The sequence below is a fragment of the Aulonocara sp. 'chitande type north' Nkhata Bay genome, linkage group LG6 (assembly GCF_057382095.1).
Source record: "Aulonocara sp. 'chitande type north' Nkhata Bay isolate Kocher_YH1m ecotype deep benthic linkage group LG6, A_spYH_male_GT1.1, whole genome shotgun sequence".
Taxonomy (NCBI): Eukaryota; Metazoa; Chordata; class Actinopteri; order Cichliformes; family Cichlidae; genus Aulonocara; species Aulonocara sp. 'chitande type north' Nkhata Bay.
Window position 1 is genome coordinate 34,714,068 of NC_141349.1, and position 20,704 is coordinate 34,734,771.

General features: G+C 39.7%; 3 protein-coding genes across 5 annotated transcripts; 1 reads left to right on the forward strand and 2 right to left on the reverse strand.

Annotated features, from left to right (window-relative positions):
• Window positions 1-2,198: 2,198 nt before the first annotated feature.
• r3hcc1l (R3H domain and coiled-coil containing 1-like) lies at window positions 2,199-7,939 on the reverse strand. The gene is made up of 7 exons (XM_086296528.1): window positions 7,714-7,939; window positions 6,921-7,394; window positions 6,198-6,403; window positions 5,561-5,631; window positions 5,176-5,271; window positions 4,430-4,570; window positions 2,199-3,819 (listed from the first exon to the last, which is right to left on the reverse strand). The coding sequence occupies exons 2-7, from the start codon at window positions 7,371-7,373 to the stop codon at window positions 3,767-3,769; spliced, it is 1,020 nt and encodes a 339-aa protein (XP_086152654.1). The 5' UTR covers window positions 7,374-7,394; window positions 7,714-7,939; the 3' UTR covers window positions 2,199-3,766.
• A 73-nt stretch (window positions 7,940-8,012) lies between these two features.
• crtac1a (cartilage acidic protein 1a) lies at window positions 8,013-15,726 on the forward strand. Of its 2 annotated transcripts, none has more exons than XM_086296526.1 (14): window positions 8,013-8,217; window positions 8,720-8,925; window positions 9,019-9,215; window positions 9,304-9,440; window positions 9,524-9,680; window positions 9,788-9,922; window positions 11,246-11,382; window positions 11,464-11,600; window positions 11,706-11,788; window positions 12,231-12,331; window positions 12,468-12,636; window positions 13,084-13,229; window positions 13,467-13,506; window positions 14,314-15,726. In XM_086296526.1, exons 1-14 carry the CDS (start codon window positions 8,113-8,115, stop codon window positions 14,328-14,330), a joined length of 1,767 nt encoding a protein of 588 aa, XP_086152652.1. In that variant the 5' UTR covers window positions 8,013-8,112; the 3' UTR covers window positions 14,331-15,726. The 2 variants fall into 2 exon arrangements, with proteins under 2 accessions (XP_086152652.1, XP_086152653.1); XM_086296527.1 differs by lacking the exon at window positions 14,314-15,726 and adding an exon at window positions 13,588-14,283 and having other exon boundaries at window positions 8,015-8,217.
• On the reverse strand, window positions 15,611-20,566 carry golga7ba (golgin A7 family, member Ba). 2 transcript variants are annotated; one of them, XM_086296530.1, is made up of 5 exons: window positions 20,448-20,566; window positions 19,280-19,405; window positions 16,929-17,081; window positions 16,731-16,832; window positions 15,611-16,605 (listed from the first exon to the last, which is right to left on the reverse strand). In XM_086296530.1, the coding sequence occupies exons 1-5, from the start codon at window positions 20,457-20,459 to the stop codon at window positions 16,522-16,524; spliced, it is 477 nt and encodes a 158-aa protein (XP_086152656.1). In that variant the 5' UTR covers window positions 20,460-20,566; the 3' UTR covers window positions 15,611-16,521. The 2 variants fall into 2 exon arrangements, with proteins under 2 accessions (XP_086152656.1, XP_086152655.1); XM_086296529.1 differs by having other exon boundaries at window positions 16,731-17,081.
• Between the last annotated feature and the right edge of the window lie 138 nt (window positions 20,567-20,704).

Below are 20,704 nucleotides of genomic sequence, written 5' to 3' on the forward strand. Positions count from 1 at the left end.
GGTAAGATATTAACTGCAAGTTGCTCTCTGATGCATCCAGATCAGTGTAGTTGTTCAATAGAAACAATGGTAGCACTTTCTATTACAGCTCGGTAATAAAGCAGTAATAGTAGGATAACAAGGGGGAAACAAGAGGGTAATAATGTGGTAATTATCACCACAGAAATTACCCGAGATATTTCCAGGTAATAATCACACTTCCTTAAGTTAGCTTTAATAGGTTATTCATATGTTATTATAGAGAAATAGGCATTTTTGCTTTTTGCAATGCTATTTCCTCCTTATTACACATAAGACACCTCAGGTAAAAAGCCCCTAAGCTGCCTGTTGTTTCAAAATGGCACCTTAAAAACATTACTGAAATAAATCAAAAACAATGATTTTTCAGGTGTTAATGAAAACGTGTCATTGCTAAGCCAAATTTTAACAAAGGGAAGCAAGTGATGTAAGGTATGTTTGCTGACAGTGTTTGGTGCTAGGAAACCCTTCACCACCAGGGTCCTTTGCTGTGGTGGGAGATTAGATTACTTCTTAATTTGGACCATGTCTCACACTTCACTTGCTCCATGACATAACATGTAGCATTTCTGTGTAGAGTTGGCACTTGAAACCACTTCTTTCTCAGTTGTGGCTTGTGTTTGTGTAGTTAATCTAATGATTGTGTGTGAGGTATCCAGTTGGCTGCTCTGTGGTACATCACCCCCTCGTGAAGCCACAGTAAAACATGAGATTATGGGCAGGGTTCAGATCTCACACGATGATGGTAAAGAGCAGCTACAGACTCTATATGTAGTCCAGCTGCAAGAACAACAGCACACACGGAGGTCTGTTATGAAAATGTGTCCACATTTGCACTTGGCATCAAGAAGAGCCATCTGTGCACTACGATCAAGAAACACCTGTCTATAACCAACAATGAGTGCATAAAGTCTAACAATTAATAGATGACATATCAACATAAAATAATATTTGCTATTCTTTCTTTTTTTTTTACATTTCACATCAGTTATAGTGCCAAAAACTGCAGTCCCATTGATGGCCACTTGAGGCTGGTTGCAGAAGCTAATCGATCCCTGTAGACTGCCCTGTTAGATTTACCAAGTTAAGTCATAAAAACAACTTTTTCAAAGCCTAAATCAAAAAATTGTTTCAATCATTGTACCTTATTGCTCCCCGAATTTTCTAAAACTTTTTCTGGTTTTCACTCATTTTCACTATATTTTTTTAAATTCGAGAAATGTATGCTTTGATTGACCTCGCCGCTCACTGTAGCCGATCTCTGTATAGACTTTACATCTTTAATGTGTTTGTGTTGTTGGTTCCTCTTGGAGCATTTTTACTACAATTATATGACATATGATACAGTCTGCTGTGAAGTAGCACCCATCTATGTTCATCTTTTATATGCAGTCTATGGTTGTCTCACTACCAGCAGCTCAAAAATCACCAACCACTACAAAAGAACAAGTTCCTGCAGAAGAGATTCTTAGCTAGCGAAGAGAGTGACTGAAATAACTGATTTAATGAGCAGTTTCACCGTACCAGCTGCATATACTTAGACTGGCATGGCTCATGCATTTATTTGAACATTTCAGTACTTTAAAAGTTAAGCCAAGCCACTTATAACTCTTCAAATTAGCATTTCCATAATTTTGTGCTTATGTTCATATAATGGACAAATAGCTTTTAATACATAATATGTGTACCCAGTGCTGGGCTTGGCAAAACACCTCGAGCACATGTTTCACAAAGTGGCAGCAGTTACACAGTCTATGGTTTGAACGCTGATACCTAGAAAAGGGAACCATTAAAGTACTTCTAAGGCTGCAAGGTTATCAAATTGTGTATTATAGAGAATGGAATCACTTATCATATAACCACTTTTACACTAATGAGTCACCCATTAAATAAAAGCTTTTTTTTTTTATCCTTTTTCATCCTGCCTTGGTATTCATGATTATATAGAAAAAACTATTACATGCTTTCAGATATTTTTTATCACCTTCTAAAAGAGCACATCGTAAACACCAAATGATACACTGTAAAAGGAAATTCTTCCTAATACTGAATTCTCAAACCTGCTTTACAAAAACGTCTTTCACATTATCTGCATGGATATAAATGTGTCAATACACATTCAGAAGAACTGATGTGAAAGGAAACAAATATGTAATGAGACTTTTTCTCATGCTGCAGCACTTTAATTAGCCCACTGTGAGCCACGTGGCAGTGCCTCATTCATCCACAGCCAGTGAGCTAAACAGTTACAAAACTAACTCTCTTAGAGCAATACAGGGTCGATTTGGATGTTTAAAAGGAGGGGAACTATAAATCACAGTCATCTGCAGGACTACTTAAATTTAAGGAATAATCATTTTAAACATTTAAGTACACAGCAATCTGCTCTGTTAGTGCATGAACATTTCGACTGGCTGAAAGGGCTAAAAAAAAAAATGTAAAAAATAATTAAAAATAAAAAAAAAACTTAATTTAGCAGCAAATTTGATTTTTGTTACAAATCTCTTGAAGAACAAATTTAAAACGCCTTCTCCACATTGGCTGAAAGTGGTGTAATTATTCACTGAGGAACTGAATGAGCTGCAGTGCCACATGGTCTGTGGTCTGCTGGGTAAAGCCTCAGAAGAGGCGTCTGCCTGCAGCTGTCAAAAAAGGGCTCTGGAGCCTGAGATATGTGTCTGAGGAAGCTGAATTATGAAAGCTGACTCTTGGGAAACCCTGTTTGATGACAGTTAGAATAAATACTGTCTCTCTTTAGTGATTACCTTTGTAAAGTTTAAAAAAAAAAAAAAAGAAGCTTGTCAGGAATAAAGAGACACGTTTTTCTTCGTACTGTCATTACATTTTGTCAACAAACAGAGCAAGAATGGATGGAGCTAAAAACAGGAGCTGAACTGAAAATCTTGGTAGATTTGTTTAAGTGATGCACAAAAATAGTGAGGTGCTTCAATGTCAAGGAAAATCTTTGATGACAGTTTTGCTTGTCATCGTGAAATGTCTAGACTCGTGTCTTTAAGCACACGCTCAGATTTTAACAGACGAAGTCGAGCAGTTTTTTTTTTGTTTGTTTTTTTACTGGACATACATAACAGCAGCTGCATTGAGCAAAACATTATACATAATATCGGGTATCAGTTCAAACACCGGAAACCACCTGACACGATGGCTTAAAAGTAAGTTAATACTTTGATAAAACTTAAACTGCAAACAATGCAGCATTAATTTTTAATGACACCACCTTCAATTTAATCACTCAAACTGGATAAAATCAACAATGTTGTGACACATAAAAATTTAACGAATCAACATGACTGAACTTCAGTGACATGTAACTGAAAGCGTCACGTCACTTTTATATCTTAAAACATTTAAAAACCCAAACACGGGGATGTGTACAGATAAGTATTTCAGTTAACGCGTTCGTTACTTGTTAACTGAACCATTAGCTTCAGTGCTTGACTACAGACTGTGCTTACAATACATAGAGTCCAGGTGAGTCGGTGAGTTCACAGATAATTGAAGGTGATCTGATCATGTAACATTTTATGATGTCAGACACTGAATGACAAAGGAAACGGTAAAAGCCTCTCAGGAAACAGTTTGAAAAAAAAAAAATCATTTCTCGGAAATATGCCTGTACGAAGGAGTGGCCAGCTAAAAAACCAGAGCATTACATGAAACAGAAATGATTTAAGCCTCTGCTGACTCAAGGAATTTAAAGGGAAAAAAAAAATAGAGGTTTGTCCAGTTACTTTCCCTCCCAAGCGTCTTCCCTCTGCTTGGCTGCCAGGCGCTTTTGTTCTGAAAGATAAATCACACGACAAACAAAAGTCTTATATTTATATCACTGTCTTTGCCGCATGAAGAGCAGTAAAGAGCTGAAGATGATTGCATATTAATCTTCACATAGAACCATACATGGCATCTGTTCCAACACCAAGTTTAGTATTTGTTCACTGATGGTAGTGCAGCAGTGAGCCTAAACTGAGAACAAAGGAGCTTTTTTTTTAGTGTGCTTTACTTCCTGACTTCCTGGACTGACTGTCATTGGATGGCCAGCGGTTGTTTTCTGGCCCTATATACTTATTTTCCATCTGTGAAAGGAAATGGTTGCTTTACTGATTATAGATTTACTGTAACCTACACAGCAATGGACGGACTTCTTTTGGCACTACATTTGAAACTTTCCACTTTCTTCAGTTAAGTATGAAAACAGCTCCCACTTGTGGTGGTAACTTTGTGATACAACTATTGGGACAGTAATTATTTGTACTTACGTCTCAGTTTAACTGAGCACCCTGTATGACCCTCACACATAAGCTACCGAATCCATAATTAGTTTAGCAACCGCCCATCCAAGATGAGACTTCAGCCCAAAGAGTAAGTGGAGACCTAAAGAAGTACAACGTACCTCTTGCTTCCTGGAGTTTCTTCCTCTCTGCCTCACGCTGCTCCTTTGTGAGGTTGCTCTTTACACCGAGGGCACCGATCACAAGCTTCCGAGCCAGTGCTGCACTCGTCTGAGGTCTCTCTTTAGCAGGCAGGAGGTAGTCTGGGGGCAAGAGGAAAGGAGGATACATATAAATGTGGGAGATACAGAACAGTTTTTAAGCGCTTTAAATGTTTAATTTGTGGTGTAATACAACCTGGATGGCACCAAAATACACTTTACAAACATCACAATAACCCCAAAACCACGTCATCTTAATTAAGCCTGTAACATATGTAACTGGCTCATTCTACATATTTCCATTCATTTCTTCTTCTGCTGTCATTTTCTTTAGCTGACTGGAAGAGTACGGATCATCTCAAAGAGAGAAACTGGACCACCAATTGGTATTTCAGTGGAGAAACTGAGGAGTAAAGCAGGCAAACCAGGCATAAGTATAAACGCTGGCAACAACATCAGCTATTTGTGTAGGCTGCACCATAGGTGAGATTCAATTCAAAGTAGAAATTCAGTTTCAGTTTGAGGAAGCGACAGACACAAACCAAACCCACAGTCAAGAATGCAGAGGATCTTGAAAGACTAAATGGTAGTGTACTGGAGAATTGGATATGAAGCTAAAGGGTTTTCTCAACAAATATGGATTTGCTTTATTATTATACAAACACAAAATTATGAAAAATGACAAACACAGATATGTGCAATCGCACCTGAGCAGCTACGGGCTTTGGCCTTTGTTGCAGAGGAAGATTTGGAAAGTGGTCGCAACTTCATCAGTGGATTCTTGGATCTCAGAGCTTCACGAGCTTAAAAGGGAAAATGAACAAAATGTAATAGTCGGTGAGTTTAATATCTCCTTACAACTGAAAAATGTGTTTTTCTAACCTGAAGTCAGAAAAACGATGGCCCAAGTAACAGAGACACAATCTCAAAAAGCTCAGGAGCAAACAGCATTAAGATTGTTGGACAGGATTTTCTTTACTAAAACAATTCTACTTACAACATCGTAGCAAGATGATGAGTCATAGCAATGACACTTAATGAACAGCATAATGAACTGTAATTGCCTTAAATGTGAGGCAGAGCTTTACTTACCTGCTATGGGGCTTGAGAAAAGGCCGAGGGCATGTGTGTCATCAATCCATTTAATGTCAAATCCTCTCTTTCTGAAAAGACAGTCAGAAATCACACAAGGTAGTAAGAATATTTCACAACATGCCCTCAGAGCATTAGCTCTAAAAGGAAGACAGTGCTCCCTAAAGATGTAAAAATCATATACTTGTGCTCTTTCATAGATTTCACAACTTTTTTTGTCTTAAAGTAAACCTATTATCCTTTCCTTATTTTCTAACATATACTGTTACAATGGTACTCATCCAAATGCTCTATTAAAAAAGTTTCTTCTACTTCATCTGCATGATGTCAAGAACAGCCTGGTGGAACAGTGATCTTGGAGTGAGCACAGAAGCCCCTCTCACCTGCAGTCCCACCCAATTAGAAGAACACAGCTAGCACCAAGACAAAAAAAAAGAGCTGCAGCAGCTGGTTTCAGACAATGCTGAACTCAGGGCTGCACCAAGGCTCAGTATACGATAAAAAAAAGGATTATTTCAAACTGTGAATCATGCAAATAGATGCAGAGGTTTACTGACATCTCTGCAAATATAAAAGGACATACAGTATATAAGGCAAAAACAAAGTTTGTACAATTCTAACATGGTTAGAGACTTACTGGTAGCACTGAAACAGCTTAAGAAGGTCTTCTGTTTTGAACTCTGTAGGGAAATCGTAGATCTCTACAATATGAGATAGTTCATCCTCTGTGAGGTCAATGTCATCATCATCATCATCATCATCATAACTGGCTCTGTCCATGTTGTAGTAATCAAACCTAGGCTCTTGGATTGACTCCTTCTTTTTTCCTTCCTTCAAAGCCAGCTGTGCATTCAAGGCAGGCAGGAGAGAAGACAATGATGAGAAGAGAAAAAGATCTGTTTTGCATCATATTAAATAGGATTTTTTAGGTTAATTATCAGCAATGTGTATGTGAATCTGGGTGGACATTATTCTGCTTGTCACTTTTAAAAACACACTTTTTTTCGAAGGCTTTTTAGGAGTAGTACCAGAGTCTGCTTGTAGTCAGTTTTAGTCAGCTGTTGGTCACTCTTAATCTTTTATATTTTGTTAATTTTATTCATTGTATATTTTATTGTCTATTTTACTCATGTTTTAATATTTAATATACTGATTTTTTTATCTTCTTTTTCCATTTATTTATTTTATTGGTATTTATATTTATTTCTTTGTCTGCTTAATGTATGGTTTTTAACTGTTATCTCTGTTTTATTATTGGAAAGCACTTTGGTCAACTTTGTTGTTTTTAAAGTGCTGTATAAATAAAGTTGGATTGGACTGTCTTGGGTTTTGATTATCAAAACCTAAATCAAGCTCTCACCTCTTCAAGCAGATGTGGATCCAGACAGTCTCCATCATCGTTGAACAAGGTGTCCCAGCTCTCCTCTTCCTGCTCTGCAGTATCGCCTGCCTCCACTTTGGCGGAAGACTCCCCATTAGCCTCAGCATCTAAACCCTGTAATCGGTCCTCCTTCACATCTGGCTTAACGTCGTTGTTTTGCGCTTCACCTCCATCTCCTTCTCCCCCAGCGGGCGATGGTTTATTCGCTCCTCCAGCTTTGTCCTTCTTGTTCTTGGCGTTCTTTCGTGCTTTGTCTGTGTAGCGAGGCCTGGTTTTTGGTTTAACTTCTCCCTGAGTCTGAGCTTTCTCTTTCGAGGCATGAAGTCGTTGTTTGGGGACGTACAGAGGCTGACTTGGCCTCTTTGATTGAGAGGGAGGTGTAGGTGTTGGTTGAGTTGGACCACAGTCTTCTTTAAGCTGCACATCCTCCATGGTTAAATGATGTTAAAGTATCTGGATCACGGAGGAACGAGAACATGAACATTGTCAGACCTTCGCAGATTTTCAAAACACTCTAAATTTACTTTAAAGACTTTATTAAGGAATGAAGCAGCCAGGTACGCGGCAAACTGTTCTAAATAAACAGGATTTGAATAACTAGCTTCAGTTAGCTAACTAAACTTCCTCCCGTGTAGCTTGTAAAGATATTTTTAAATGAAGAAATAAATATAAAATAAATAGCGGTTAATGTTACATTCATTCATGTTCATTTATTTTCACTCAGAATATTTAATCTGTAATTAAATCAAATAAATTTACTCTGTCGGCTTACCCGTTTATGATTTGTTTAACAACAGACTTTCGTCGCACACTTGACGCAAGCAAATCCTAGCGCAAAGCGTAGTGGGAAATTGTGTTCTTCTACAGCACTGCCGCTCCGAAATCCGGAATAACTGCCAGGTTATTAGTTCCTTTTCCCAACGAATTTTCTTTTCCTTTGTAGTTCAACGAGTTTCCCCAAAAGAAATGGTAAATATACTATCTACCGAATCCATCTTTTCTGTGCCATCGTTTAACATAAACTACAAACAAACCAAACCCTTGGGTGCAAGAGACACGTGCACAGAAATTCAGCTCAGCCATTGGTCACCATCTTCATCGGTCAGATAGTTCTTCGCTGATTGGACAGTATTCTCCGCGTTACACAAGGTGTTTCGTAAATTTGTAATTTATGAAACTTATTTGTGTAATAGAGGCGTTGACAAGCTCGCTTCACAACTATAAACACATCATCTTCACTGCAGGAGACGCATTTTCTCCTCCACACCTTGATACGGTAAGACGGTATTGCCATAATGAAGGGAATGAATTCTTGCTCACGCCTCTGCTTTGCACAAAATGGGGAAAAGGCTTCATCCATGTTTTTATTAAAATCAGTGAATTGCATGTCATTACGCTGGAGGAAAAACAAGTCAGAAATACAGAAAATGTATTTGCTGGAGAGCATTAATAACATATTAGTAGTTTTTGCGTTTTGTGTTTTTTAACGTCTTGAAATTTTATAGCTTTCTTAAAGGATTTAAAGGCTTTTGGTTGGTAGATTTAGACAGAAACACTCCACGTTTAAAACAATGTCTGGTGGTTATGTTTTTGTTTTTCTTCTTTCTTTTAACGTACTTATTTGATCGCTTTCGATCAATTCGGATAATTCTATTTTCATATTTAGTTTCAATTGTTAAGAAATGTTGTTTTGTTTTGTATTATAATTCTCAGTTTCAGATGTTTCTTGCAAGTTTTGTTCAAAACAAGATATCTTCCTGACTTCCGTGTCTCGCCAGGTTGGAATAATGTGGGGTTCGGGTCTGCTGCTCCTACTAGTGACACTCTGGCATCACTCCCATGCCCAAAACCTGAATCCCATGCTTCAGGTTGTTACACAGACCATGCTTCCCCCTGACAATCTGCACAATCCCACACAACTCAACTATGGGATGGCTGTGACAGATGTGGATGGTGATGGTGACCTGGAAGTGGTGGTGGCAGGGTAAGTGTGAGTGTTAGTGTATTACCATGTGTGAGGATTTTTATGCAGAAATTTGTGATAAAAAAAATAAATCAAAATCACGTTTTCTCTCAGGTACAATGGGCCCAACCTGGTGCTGAAGTATGACAGGACTCAGAAAAAGCTGGTAAACATTGCTGTTGATGACAGTAACTCTCCATACTATGCTCTGAGAGACCAGGCAGGAAATGCTATTGGAGTTGCTGCCTGCGATGTGGATGGAGATGGACGAGAAGAAATCTATTTTCTTAATACAAACAATGCCTACTCTGGTAAATATGATATTGCAAAGTCATCCTGAAATTAAAGTGTCATCAAAGTAATTTGAGGGAACCAAATAATTTTTCTTTCTCTGTCAAGGACGAGCAACATACACTGACAAGCTCTTCAAGTTTCGTAATGGCCGCTTTGAAGATCTGCTCAACGATGAGCTGAATGTACGTCGTGGTGTTGCTAATCGGATGGCGGGACGTTCAGTCGCATGTGTTGATAGAAAGGTGAGTGAACCCACCTATTTCTTCTATCTCATTGCATTTGAGTACATTATACGTTATTCTAAGTTACCGATGTTTCTGTGCAGGGAACAGGCCGTTACTCAGTCTACGTGGCGAACTACGCCAGTGGAAATGTTGGCCCCCACGCTCTCTTAGAAATGGACGAGGCTGCCAGTGATGTGAGCAAGGGCATCATCGCGCTGTCTGACGTAGCTGCTGAGGCCGGAGTCAACAGGTACACAGGTGAGATGTCACAGTGTTTACCTGAAACATGGGATTTTTTTTTTTTGATTTTTTTTTTTGAAGTTGTCAAAAACAACTGAAAGCTTCACTGTTGGCTCGTTGGTCAGGTGGTCGCGGTGTGGTCGTTGGACCAATCCTGAGCGAGTCGAGGTCTGATGTGTTCTGTGACAATGAAAATGGACCTAACTTCCTGTTCAAGAATAATGGAAATGGGGCTTTTGTTGACATGGCAACACAGGCAGGTGAGAATGAAGTGGTAAGGGAACATGAAGCCTAACTCAGTAGTACTTTCTGCAGTCTGTCCTTCAACTTATGGTTTCATATCAGGTATTCTTTGTCTCATCTCACTCTTCCATTATTTGGTTTCTAATTTTAAATTTATTTACTTTTTTATTATTATATTATTATTATATATTATATTATTCATTTACCCTGTGAATGCCAGCTAGGAGGAACCTTTGTTTCGCTTTTCTGAACTGAATGGCTTGTGTCATATTTCAGGCCAGCTTATAGAACAAAATGCCTGAGTGTGCATCAGAAGTTAGTGGGGGTGGTCTCTGTTTATGCAGCAACCTTTGGAAAAAACCAGAAATTATAATAATAATAATAATAATAATGGATTGCATTTATTTAGCGCTTTTCGGGGCCCTCAAAGCGCTTTACAATTCCACTATTCATTCACTCTCACATTCACACACTGGTGGAGGCAAGCTACAGTTGTAGCCACAGCTGCCCTGGGGCAGACTGACAGAAGCGAGGCTGCCATATTGCGCCATCGGCCCCTCTGACCATTACCAGTAGGCAGCAGGTGAAGTGTCTTGCCCAAGGACACAACGACCGAGACTGTCCAAGCCGGGGCTCGAACCGGCAACCTTCCGGTTACAAGACGAACTGCCAACCACAATCGATATAGTCATCAAACTACATCTTTATTGATATGATGTGATTTATATATGATTTGTAGAGTTACCAAGAGATTAGAAATATTTGGAGGCTTTTATGTTTGACTGTTTATTTATCCATCAATCCTCTACTGCTTATCTGGGTTTGGGTCATAGGGGTAGCAGTCTAAGTAGAGAAGCCCAGATTTCCACCTGGCCACTTCTACCAGGTATGTAGAAATTTAGATTGACTGGTAAATTGACAGCTTCGCTTTTACACTCAGCTCTCTCCTTACCACAACAGGTTGTAGCAGGTGATGTCCTGTTTGATTTTAATCAGTCTATTTGCTTAGCTTAGTATAACATTTGCTGGCTGTCTGGTAGGCTCATAAGGATAACACCTCATGAAGTAACACAGCCTGTCATGTGAATATTAATCAAACACAAGTGAAAATGCTAACTGGTGAGTTTAAGACATTCAGGTATGTGGAGCGTCTTACTGTTATTGAGCCAGGCTGATTTATCCCCCCAGAATCCAGTCCTTATGCTAAACTAATCTAGCAGTCTCCTGGATGTAGCACTAAATATAAGAGACATATGAAGGTCCTCTGATCACTTTTACTTAGTTTGTTTTATTGTACAAAATTGGATTAGTTGCTTTTAACACTGTGCCCATGCAAACAGGTGTGGAGGACCAATACCAGCATGGCAGAGGAGTAGCACTGGCTGACTTCAATGGAGATGGAAAGACAGACATTGTTTATGGCAACTGGAACGGCCCACACAGACTTTTCCTGCAGCGCAGCGATTCCAGTTTCCAGGTAAGAGAGGAGTGACAAAATTGGCAAAAACAAAAGGTTTTAATAAAGTGTATCTTGAGAGAAGTACAATTTTCTTTGCAGAATATTGCTACTGGAAGATTTGCTGAAGCCTCACCTATTCGCACAGTCATTGCTGCTGACTTTGATAATGACAAGGAGTTGGAGGTGTTCTTTAACAATATTGCCTACAGAGGAAATGCTCCCAATAGGCTGTTCAGGTTAGATTTCATGTATTTGTTAAATTTCCAATGAAATGTCTTTGTTAATTAAAAAATAACTGTTACTAGATTTATTTATTTTTTTGGCTGTTTCCTTTTTTGCAGGGTCTCAAGGAGGACTAATGCAGACCCTTTGATCCAGGAACTTAATGTGGGAGATGCTGAAGAGCCACAAGGGAGAGGAACAGGTCTGTAAACTCTTAATATCAGAGCACATTTTGTGCTGTTTTTCCTATGCATTTAACCGGCACGGTACATCTTAATGGATATCCGTTTAAAAATCTAACATATATTAAGTTGCCAATTCTTTTAGATGTGTAGTCCCAGGCAATACAGACACAAAATAGTGATATACAGATGTTTTTTTTCTAAAATATTACAATCAATTGAGAATGATTTTTATGGCTTTCTTGAAAAGTGACTCTATTGAAGTGTTGTTTCACCTGGTAACAAAACAATAATCAATATGTGAAAATATTAGAGAACATCCTAGCCGGTTAAAATATATTGAGGTTGCCTGAACTGCCTCTGTGTTTGGATGAGCCTCAGAAATATAACTGTCAGGGAGACTCCCCATTGACATTGATGTGTAGGTCAGTTCAGTGAAAGCACTCTGTGTGTTCTGGACAGGTGGTACTGTGACTGACTTGGATGGGGATGGACAGCTGGACCTGCTGTTGGCACACGGGGAGAGCGCCCAGCAGCCAATCTCTGTCTTTAAGGTCACGCAGGTGGGTGTGCGTGTGTGTATTTGTCGGGTGGAGTTTGTTTGTTTTTCTTTTTACTAACAGCCTAATGATATACCTACTAACTGGTCTTCTTATTATTAGTTAGCGAATAATAATCCATGAACATCCTTGTTGCTAGGGATCATCCAATAACTGGCTGCGGGTCATTCCTCGCACCCAGTTTGGTTCTTTCGCCCGGGGTGCCAAGGTGACAGTCTTCACCAGTCAGAGTGGAGCTCACACGCGCATCATTGATGGAGGCTCTGGATATCTATGTGAGATGGAGCCAGTCGCCCACTTTGGTTTAGGTGATTTCCTTTTAAATGTTGTAGACACTGAAAAAACAGCAGACACCTCACAAGTAAACACTAGAGCAGATTGTTGGCCAAACAGCTTTTTTTTTTTGTGATCGTGCATCTATCCTGTCAAACACTAGAACTCAGTATGTGTGCCTTTGTCATTGGTGTTTTTAGACATCTCAGCTAAACAATAGTATCCCTGATATTTTTTTACTTTAAACCAGATACTGGTGTTATAACTAATGGCTGGTAAAAGTTTACAAATTTTGGGATATAAGCTAATGTCCTTTCTTGCTAAAATTAAGATGAGATGCTCTCACATCAGTCTGTAAAACATAGTTTGATAGTCAGGAGGCAGGTAGCATCCCAGCAGATATTTTTAAATCTAATCCCAAAATACAAATTTGTACTTGTAAAATGTAACGTAGTATTGTGTCTTGTACTCATGACTCCCAGGAAATGATGAGGTGAAGGTGCTCGAGGTCTCCTGGCCAGACAGCACTAGTTTTACTCGAGCTCTTCAGGCTGGTGAAATGAACTCTGTGTTGGAAGTCACCTATCCCAAAGAAGGGGAAACCACTGAGCTTGCCAATGACACGCAGGTACACAGCTCGAATTCCCAGCATGAATTATGAACACGCCTTTTTTTCTGTTAGTGGAGCAGTGAATTGAACAACACCAAAGCCTTAATCTCTCTCTCTCTCTGGTTAGTTTAATTATAAGATATTTTACTCCTACCTTTCAAAAAATAAAAGTAAATTGTTTTTAAAACGTCTCAGAATCAGCTTATTTGGTTTGGATAAAAACCTTTTCCTCTATTTTTTTTCTTTTCTTTTTAGTGTGGTAACGGCTTTACTGTCAGGAATGGACACTGTGCAGGTGAGCAAGTCTTAAAGATTCATAAAATAATCCAAAACCAGATATTATTTTATTTTTAATTGAATGTTTATTTTTCTACAGGTCTTTAAAGAGAATCACATGAAATGCAATAAAGGATTTTTGTGGTTTACAATAATGTTACAGAAAAAAAATGTCTTTTGCTTTGGTTTTTAAAAGGGAGAGCTGGTTGTTTTTCTTTACTCTGTGAGCAGATTTATTTCATTTTCCTTTTTTTAAGATTTCTTTTCTCTTTTATGGCTTTAAATGAAGTGAATAAACTTGTTCCTATCAATACACCGGCTCTTTCAAATTATTTCATAGCTCAAAAGTCAGTCTTAACTGTTCTAGTACTCACATTTTAATCCTCCAGTCTCAGCATTACCCCTGCTACCCTGAGAGTAACAAATGCAAGGAAGTGTTTCCTGCGTGACTTAAGAGATGCTGAATTTGCACTAAAAACGTGCTGAAACAGAACAAGACACACGAACTGTGGCTGACACAGAGTAACTGAAAGTATTTAGTGCAAACCACAAAGGTTACCCTGAGTTCCCCAATTTTCCCCACTTGTACCTGTCCTCGTCTTCACACGTGGATGACCAAGTCTTCATTTTTAGTCATTCTGTTTGTTTAGTATTAATCTGATGTCTGCTTGTCTGTCTCGTCCTCCCTCACTGTTACTCTCCTCTGTTCTCTCCACCCATGCAGCATTGGCTCCATTTTATGATGGTGTTCGATCTTCGGTCTCCATGTTTGAAGCCTCCTGGTTTAAGACAGTTTTATTACAGTGTGTTTTATTCCTGTCTGCAGTATCAGAAATGAAGTGAGACTAGTCTTCAGGGAAAAGACAACCTCTATCCAGCGCTGGTCACCTGGATCTAACACCTGCTAGAACAAATTACTGTGACATGCATGGAGCATGTCCATCCTGAACTTTGCTTGTTTGTTTTGATGAGCTGGCTGCATGTGGAAGCTGTAGTGCCAAATAACCAGTTAGTGCATGCAGGCATGAGGAATTTGTAACAAAATAAGCAATACGCTTAAATTGTTAAGTAATTTTTTAAGGCAGGTTTTTTTTGTTACCTCTGTGCTACTTAGGTATCGGTGACTGCTAGCAGTGTCCACAATACCACGGCCCTGAGTGGACATTATCAATTTGTTAATTTCTTTACCACTTTGTCAGCTTTGTCTGCTGTGAAGACAAAATGCCTTTAGAAAAAAAGGGCTGCATAAAATTATACATCTTTGGTTTTTTTGGAAATGGTGTCCGTCTCCAGTAAATTTAAGATTTAATGATGTTTAATATTGTTGTCTTTTACACTGATTTACGGATCATGTTACTGTCAAGCTAAAGAATTAAACCAAATATTTTGGTAATAAACTCTAAGCTTACTGACATGTCAAACAAAGTGTACACAACATTGCCTTTGAGTTTAAGTGACAAATCCAGCAGCTACATTATCACTGATTTGGGCTGTTTGCTTACTGTATCTTTAATGCATTATTGATAACTCAGTGAGAGCTTTGACACTGAAACAAAGCACTTGGATTTTAGACTAACAATTTGATCAAGTACTGAAAACTGTGGAGCTCAGAGGAACTACACGACCAGTATGTCATCCGTAGGCGTTGCTATGAGCAATCCTCTTCACCTTCCATGCTGAGAGTATTAATGCAGAAATGTTAACCAGTGCTGCTTTTGATATTTGCAAACTTCCATTTAGCAGCTGCTCTTCTATATTCCTGCTTAGATAATCTGTGTCCTTCCTTCCATCACATTTGATTTGATGCCGAGGATGGTAGTGTTGTCTGAATGGGGCAGGTTCAACTAGAAAGATTTTTATACCCAATCTAAATGATGACACTCTAAGGCAGAGAGAAAAATTGGCAACAACAGATAAAGGGAGGGAAATATGGATGCCTGGGAGGTATTTATAGCGTTGCACTTGCTTGTTTACATGAAACTTGGTTTCTGGTTTATGTCCAACAAGCAGCTCAGATTGAGTACTGAGCCTTTTCTTATGTTTGTAATCATTTAAAATGCTTAATATGAGTAACACTGATTTCATATATTTGTATAATACAAGAACAATGAGCTCGATGGGGCTGTGATGAAACTGTTTATTTGACGCCAGTCATTTCTACCATGTGTATTAAAACAATAAGCAGTATGAAAACTTGTTCTTGCACAAAATGTCACCAAAATAAAAGAAACATTCACATTTGTGAGCCAGTTTGTTTTTTGGCAGTTATTTTTCTTTGGAAGTCTGTTCATAAAGCAGGGAAGGGTTGGTGTATTTTCATAAACACTTACAGGTATAATTTAGGAAGACATTTCTGACCCATCCCTTCTTTACTTACTGCTGCGCTTCACGCACAACGAGTCTTTGCATAATCTAAATTTAGGAAGAGTTGCTCTCGCTCAATGAAACCAAGAGGTTAGTACTTGGATTTGTGGCTATGACTTTAAAAAAGGAAATACAAGCTTCATCATAAATATGGAGGATCTGCTACATTATGGATGACTTAAATGGCATTCATCTGCTGCCAGACAGCATGATTTAGAGCCGATTTGGAAGAGGTGCTGAATTTGGGGTCTAGTCTTGTGTTTGGTCCAGTGTTTGGGGTGCAGCCCAGGTTGATCTGGCCTACGTGGTACAATGACAGCAGATGAGGCACTTCGTCCCTTTTATCTTGAAATCAGACAGGAAGGAGAGAAATGGTGGGATCACACAAAGCATCACTAGCTGCATCTTTTCATCCTTTTCATTGAGACATTACATCTTAGCAAAAGTGCATCAGCACCTGCACATTTCTTTCGTAATAAACCACTAAAGTGCGTGTTTCAAGTGTCTACTCTGAACAAGTTAGGGACATGATGGGGAAAAAAACTGGTGAATACTTTGTGTGAGCGTAGCTGAGGGGGTGGTTGGTGTTGGAAGAGGAGTCGTATTACATCCTAGGTTTTCCTTCATGGTTGTGAGTGATCAGGTGGACGCAGGTTTAGGAAGCATCCAGTCATCGAGCAGTGCTGCCGGACACAGAGCTGCTCCCTGAGCTGGAGCCACTGGAGCCCCGATCTTCATAGATGGAGATCTCTATCTGTTAAAAGTTGTTAAGGAACAAAAATGATCTGTGGTTTATAATAAATTGCACAAATATTTTACAGAAATGTGGTTTTGTTTTGCTTTTTTTTGCAATACACCCAAAATTCAGAATAAGGATACAACACGCATTCCCCTTTCTATGGGATCTGTGATAAGGAGACCTCTGGGAGCATAAATCTTCTCATTCTGCTCCTGAATGTACTTGGCAATCTTCTTCAGCACCTGACACACAGACGGAAGAGGAAAAATGAGAAGCAATATAAAATCCAAACTACATGTTAATTTGTCCCAGAACATCAAAATGTATTGGATTCTGACCTTCTCATAACGTGTCTCCATGCAGAGGAAAATGAGATATGCTGTAGCGCAGGCCAGACACCCTTCCAAGTAGGACTGTCCTCCAATCTTTTCCGCCTCTGCATAATAGTTATTCAGCGTCTTCACAGTGTCCTCAAACAGTGTTCGCTCGATCTGGAGACAGACAAAAGAGCAGAAATGGGGTCAGTGAGTAGCAACAGCAAATACTATGTTTAATAAAGTAACTTACTGAGCTGGAGAAGGGAAAAAATATTGCATGATTTTAATTTCCCCTTTGAAGTCACTTCCATGGAAGACGCTGCGAGTGTTTTATTGCCCATGCACTTGCGAGATTTCAGCACAAACCTCAAACATCAGCTAACGTGTGAAACTGACCTTCATTTCAAGAATCGTCAGTGCTGATGAGACCTGGGACTCCAGCTATGACCCAGTGACCAGCTGTGTTTATTCCTCCACATTTACAACAATACCTATGAAGCTTTAAGACGAGACCCCACAAGCAACTATGAAAAGAAAGTCATCAGTTGCCTACAACAACTTGAAATGGATGAAGCCACTGACTACACTTCCTGTACCCAGGAAATGCTATACCCTGTATATATGGACTTCCAAAGATCCACAAAGGAGTCCCAAGCAGTATCAACTCAGCCACCTACAAAATTTCCAAGCACCTTGCAACCATCCTAGCTCCCTTGTGGGGAACACACATCATCACATCTAAACTCTGAAATCAAAACCCAAGAAGTAGAAGCCTTCACTGTTCACATCGACTCAGTGGATAGAATGATAGTTTACCAGGAAAGATACAAAGTATAACAGTTTGTCATTTCTGGAAGCCTACACACACAGACCAGTACCTACTCTTTGACTCCCACCACCCTCTGGAACACAAACTTGGAGTAATCAGGACCCTACAACACAGAAACTGTTCCCTTTAAGCCAGAAGGAAAAGAAAGGGAACACACACATGTAAATAAAGCTCTTAAAACATGTGGATTTCCCAATTGAGCTTTCATCAAATCAGCAAGGATGCACAGAAAATAAGGTCAGACACCAACTAGGGAGAATCAGAAGGACAAACGTCATATCTTATGTAGCCAGTTTATCAAAGAAACTCAGGAGAGTCTTCTCCAAGCAGGACATCCCAGTGTAGTTCAGACACAGCCACACACATTTAGACAAAAGCTGGTTGATCCCAAGGAAAAAACCTCCAAACACAAACTAAACAATGTAGTGTATGCAGTACAGTGCAGCGAGGAGGGCTCCATTGGAGAAACCAAGCAGCCACTCCGTAAACACTTGGCACAACATAAAAGAGCCACCTTGACAGGACAAGACTCAGCTGTACATCTGCATCTAAAGGACAAAGGTCACTCGTCTTGAAAGACGAGTCTAAGAGGCCATCTATGTCCACTCTGAACAGAGGGTGTGGCTTACAACACCAACTGTCTGCCACCTACAGTGCAGTTTTGAAATCCCTGCACAGATGCCTTAACGCCCACTCACATCATGCGTCAGTTGATCTCAATAGGTCATATAATAGGGTGAGGCAAGGTCTCACAATGGTTTCACCCACACCTCTGGTTATAATGACCCACACCCTTTTTCCCACCTTGGCTCATGTGATGAGGCACATAATCAATAGTGGGTCAGCAACCCTCTTAATGGACGACTTACACCTCATACTTTTTACTCCACAGTGATAAAAGCTAGCGAGGTAATGACTGACCAAATCACAGAGCTTTGTGCGTATATCATTCTACACAGCATAACAATTTTATCTAGCAATCAGGAATTTTGTTTGCTTTATCTACATGTGAAAGAACCGATCTGAGTCATGAAACCCTTATATTGCTACATTAAAAATCAATAAAATAAAGGGAATTAAGTGTCTGATGCTGAAAGATTCACTTTTTGTCCACCCCAAATGAACTCTACACACATATGATATGATGACATAAGGCTTTATTCTATACGTGTTAAAATGATGCCAAAAATAGGGAACATGATCCTCAATAAATAACATGTTTAAAAAGAAGTGGGAAGAAGCATTCAAATACGCTGAAACCAGTGAACAACAGAGAATGTGGAGTGATTTGTGTGTTTTGCTTTACTCGGTACTGAAATGAAACTTTGTTACTGTATATGCGTTTATATTTATTATATTATTTATATTATTTTTATTATTATCAAGCATATGAATGTCATGATAATGCCTTTTAACAGACTTTTTCTTTTCAGACCATGATGCTAACAAAGATCTAAATGCTTGTATGATCTGCACCTATTAAAACACAATATAAAACCTAGAATTAAATCACATTACACTGTAACTCCTCCAGTTTCCTTACCCTGCTCTCCAACTCAGAGGGGAACTTGGTCTGAAACTTGCAGGTGGTTCCTTCACTGTAGTCTCTCTGAATGAATACTTTGTTGGCCAGAGATGCACTGTGCCTCAACTCCTGCAGGTTATGAAACTGTGGGAATCAAATAACACAGAGAGAGAGAGTAATACAGTAAGGGTTAATATAGTATCTCTTTAATGAGTCCCAAAAGAGAGCTATGTATCCCTCTATGTGCATCCCTGAGCACCTGTTCACCTGTAATGTGTACAAACAGCAGCTGATTTAGAGGAACAGGGTGATGGAGTAGATGTGATCGATCACTCGTTGGCTCAGTGTCTGCACGCTTTTCTGCCTTGTTGACTGCTGGAGCAAAGCCCAGCATCAGACATACGATCTTTTACACACACACACACACACACACACACACTTTCTCTTGGTCTTTCAGGAAAGCAGGGAGACGGGACAACATTTCACTACGGCTAAACACGGATCGATTACACGGAACAAGCTGAAGCAGACTTTTAGAGGCCAAACAAGTATTACATACAAGCTTGTTTATGCTTGATATAATCAGTTTTGTGCGTCACCATTATTTTTGGTTACATGAAAGCACAGATGGAGGAAAAGGGAGTCAGGCAAAGCACGGAGGAAGGTCGGGGTGGAGTGGCTTCTGTCCATGGTGCTGAACGGCTGTCCTCCGTGTGTGTGTGAGTGGGTATGTGTGTGTAGTCAAACACAGTTGCTTGTCACCGGATTAACGTGGCTTCTCAATACACAAAAACAGATCTGCTTTCACCAAAACAGCTTAACATGGCAGGGACGGAGGGGGCTGCACTGATCCTTTTTTCTTATAGCTCAGCTGACTTTCAAAAATGCCTCCCTCCCTTTTTTTTTCTCTTTAAACAAAATACTAGAACGCGTTTATGTGGTAAAAAAAAAAAAAAAAAAAGACAGAAATGAAAACGACCAAATCCTCTGGCGAAACTGGCGTGATAATGTAGGACACAGTGGTCACTCCAGATACAAGTGATCCGCACAGGTTAACCGTGTGCAGCCTCCATGCCCTCAACGTCCGTGTTAACTGGAGCCGCGCCTGTTTCGTTTAAACCTTCATGTCACTGTTCGTGCCGGTAACCGGACCCGAGCTGGAAATTAAACCGAGCGAGTGTCTTACCTCTGTCGCCATGTTGCACCGTGCATCCGTGGCTGTAGGGACGAGTCCCTTCACGCTCTGAAACCGCTTAGTGGGACACGGAAGGGGGGAGGGTGGGGAGAGGAGGAGAGGCTTGTAATCCTGAGGGGGCGGGGCTTAATGTAGTAGAGTGTTCGGCTTTTTCTTCAGTCTCAACTTGACTTTGCAGGACGTCGGGGTGGGGGAGACGACCTCCAAACCTGAAAAATGCAGCCAGAGCGGAGAATGTGGAAGTGTCA

Coding starts and splice junctions, on each gene's coding strand:
- golga7ba (XM_086296529.1), bottom strand. Junction 17,082..19,279: donor CCTCTGAGTTGGAGAGCAGG/GTAAGGAAACTG, acceptor GTCTGTCTCCAG/ATCGAGCGAACACTGTTTGA. Junction 16,606..16,730: donor TAGAAAGGGGAATGCGTGTT/GTATCCTTATTC, acceptor AACTTTTAACAG/ATAGAGATCTCCATCTATGA.
- r3hcc1l (XM_086296528.1), bottom strand. CDS start 7,373: ATGGAGGATGTGCAGCTTAAAGAAGACTGTGGTCCAACTCAACCAACA. Junction 4,571..5,175: donor CAAAGCCCGTAGCTGCTCAG/GTGCGATTGCAC, acceptor TCTTGCCCCCAG/ACTACCTCCTGCCTGCTAAA. Junction 3,820..4,429: donor GAAACTCCAGGAAGCAAGAG/GTACGTTGTACT, acceptor TTTATCTTTCAG/AACAAAAGCGCCTGGCAGCC.
- crtac1a (XM_086296526.1), top strand. CDS start 8,113: ATGAAACTTATTTGTGTAATAGAGGCGTTGACAAGCTCGCTTCACAAC. Junction 8,218..8,719: donor CTCCTCCACACCTTGATACG/GTAAGACGGTAT, acceptor GTGTCTCGCCAG/GTTGGAATAATGTGGGGTTC. Junction 11,383..11,463: donor GCAGCGATTCCAGTTTCCAG/GTAAGAGAGGAG, acceptor TTTTCTTTGCAG/AATATTGCTACTGGAAGATT.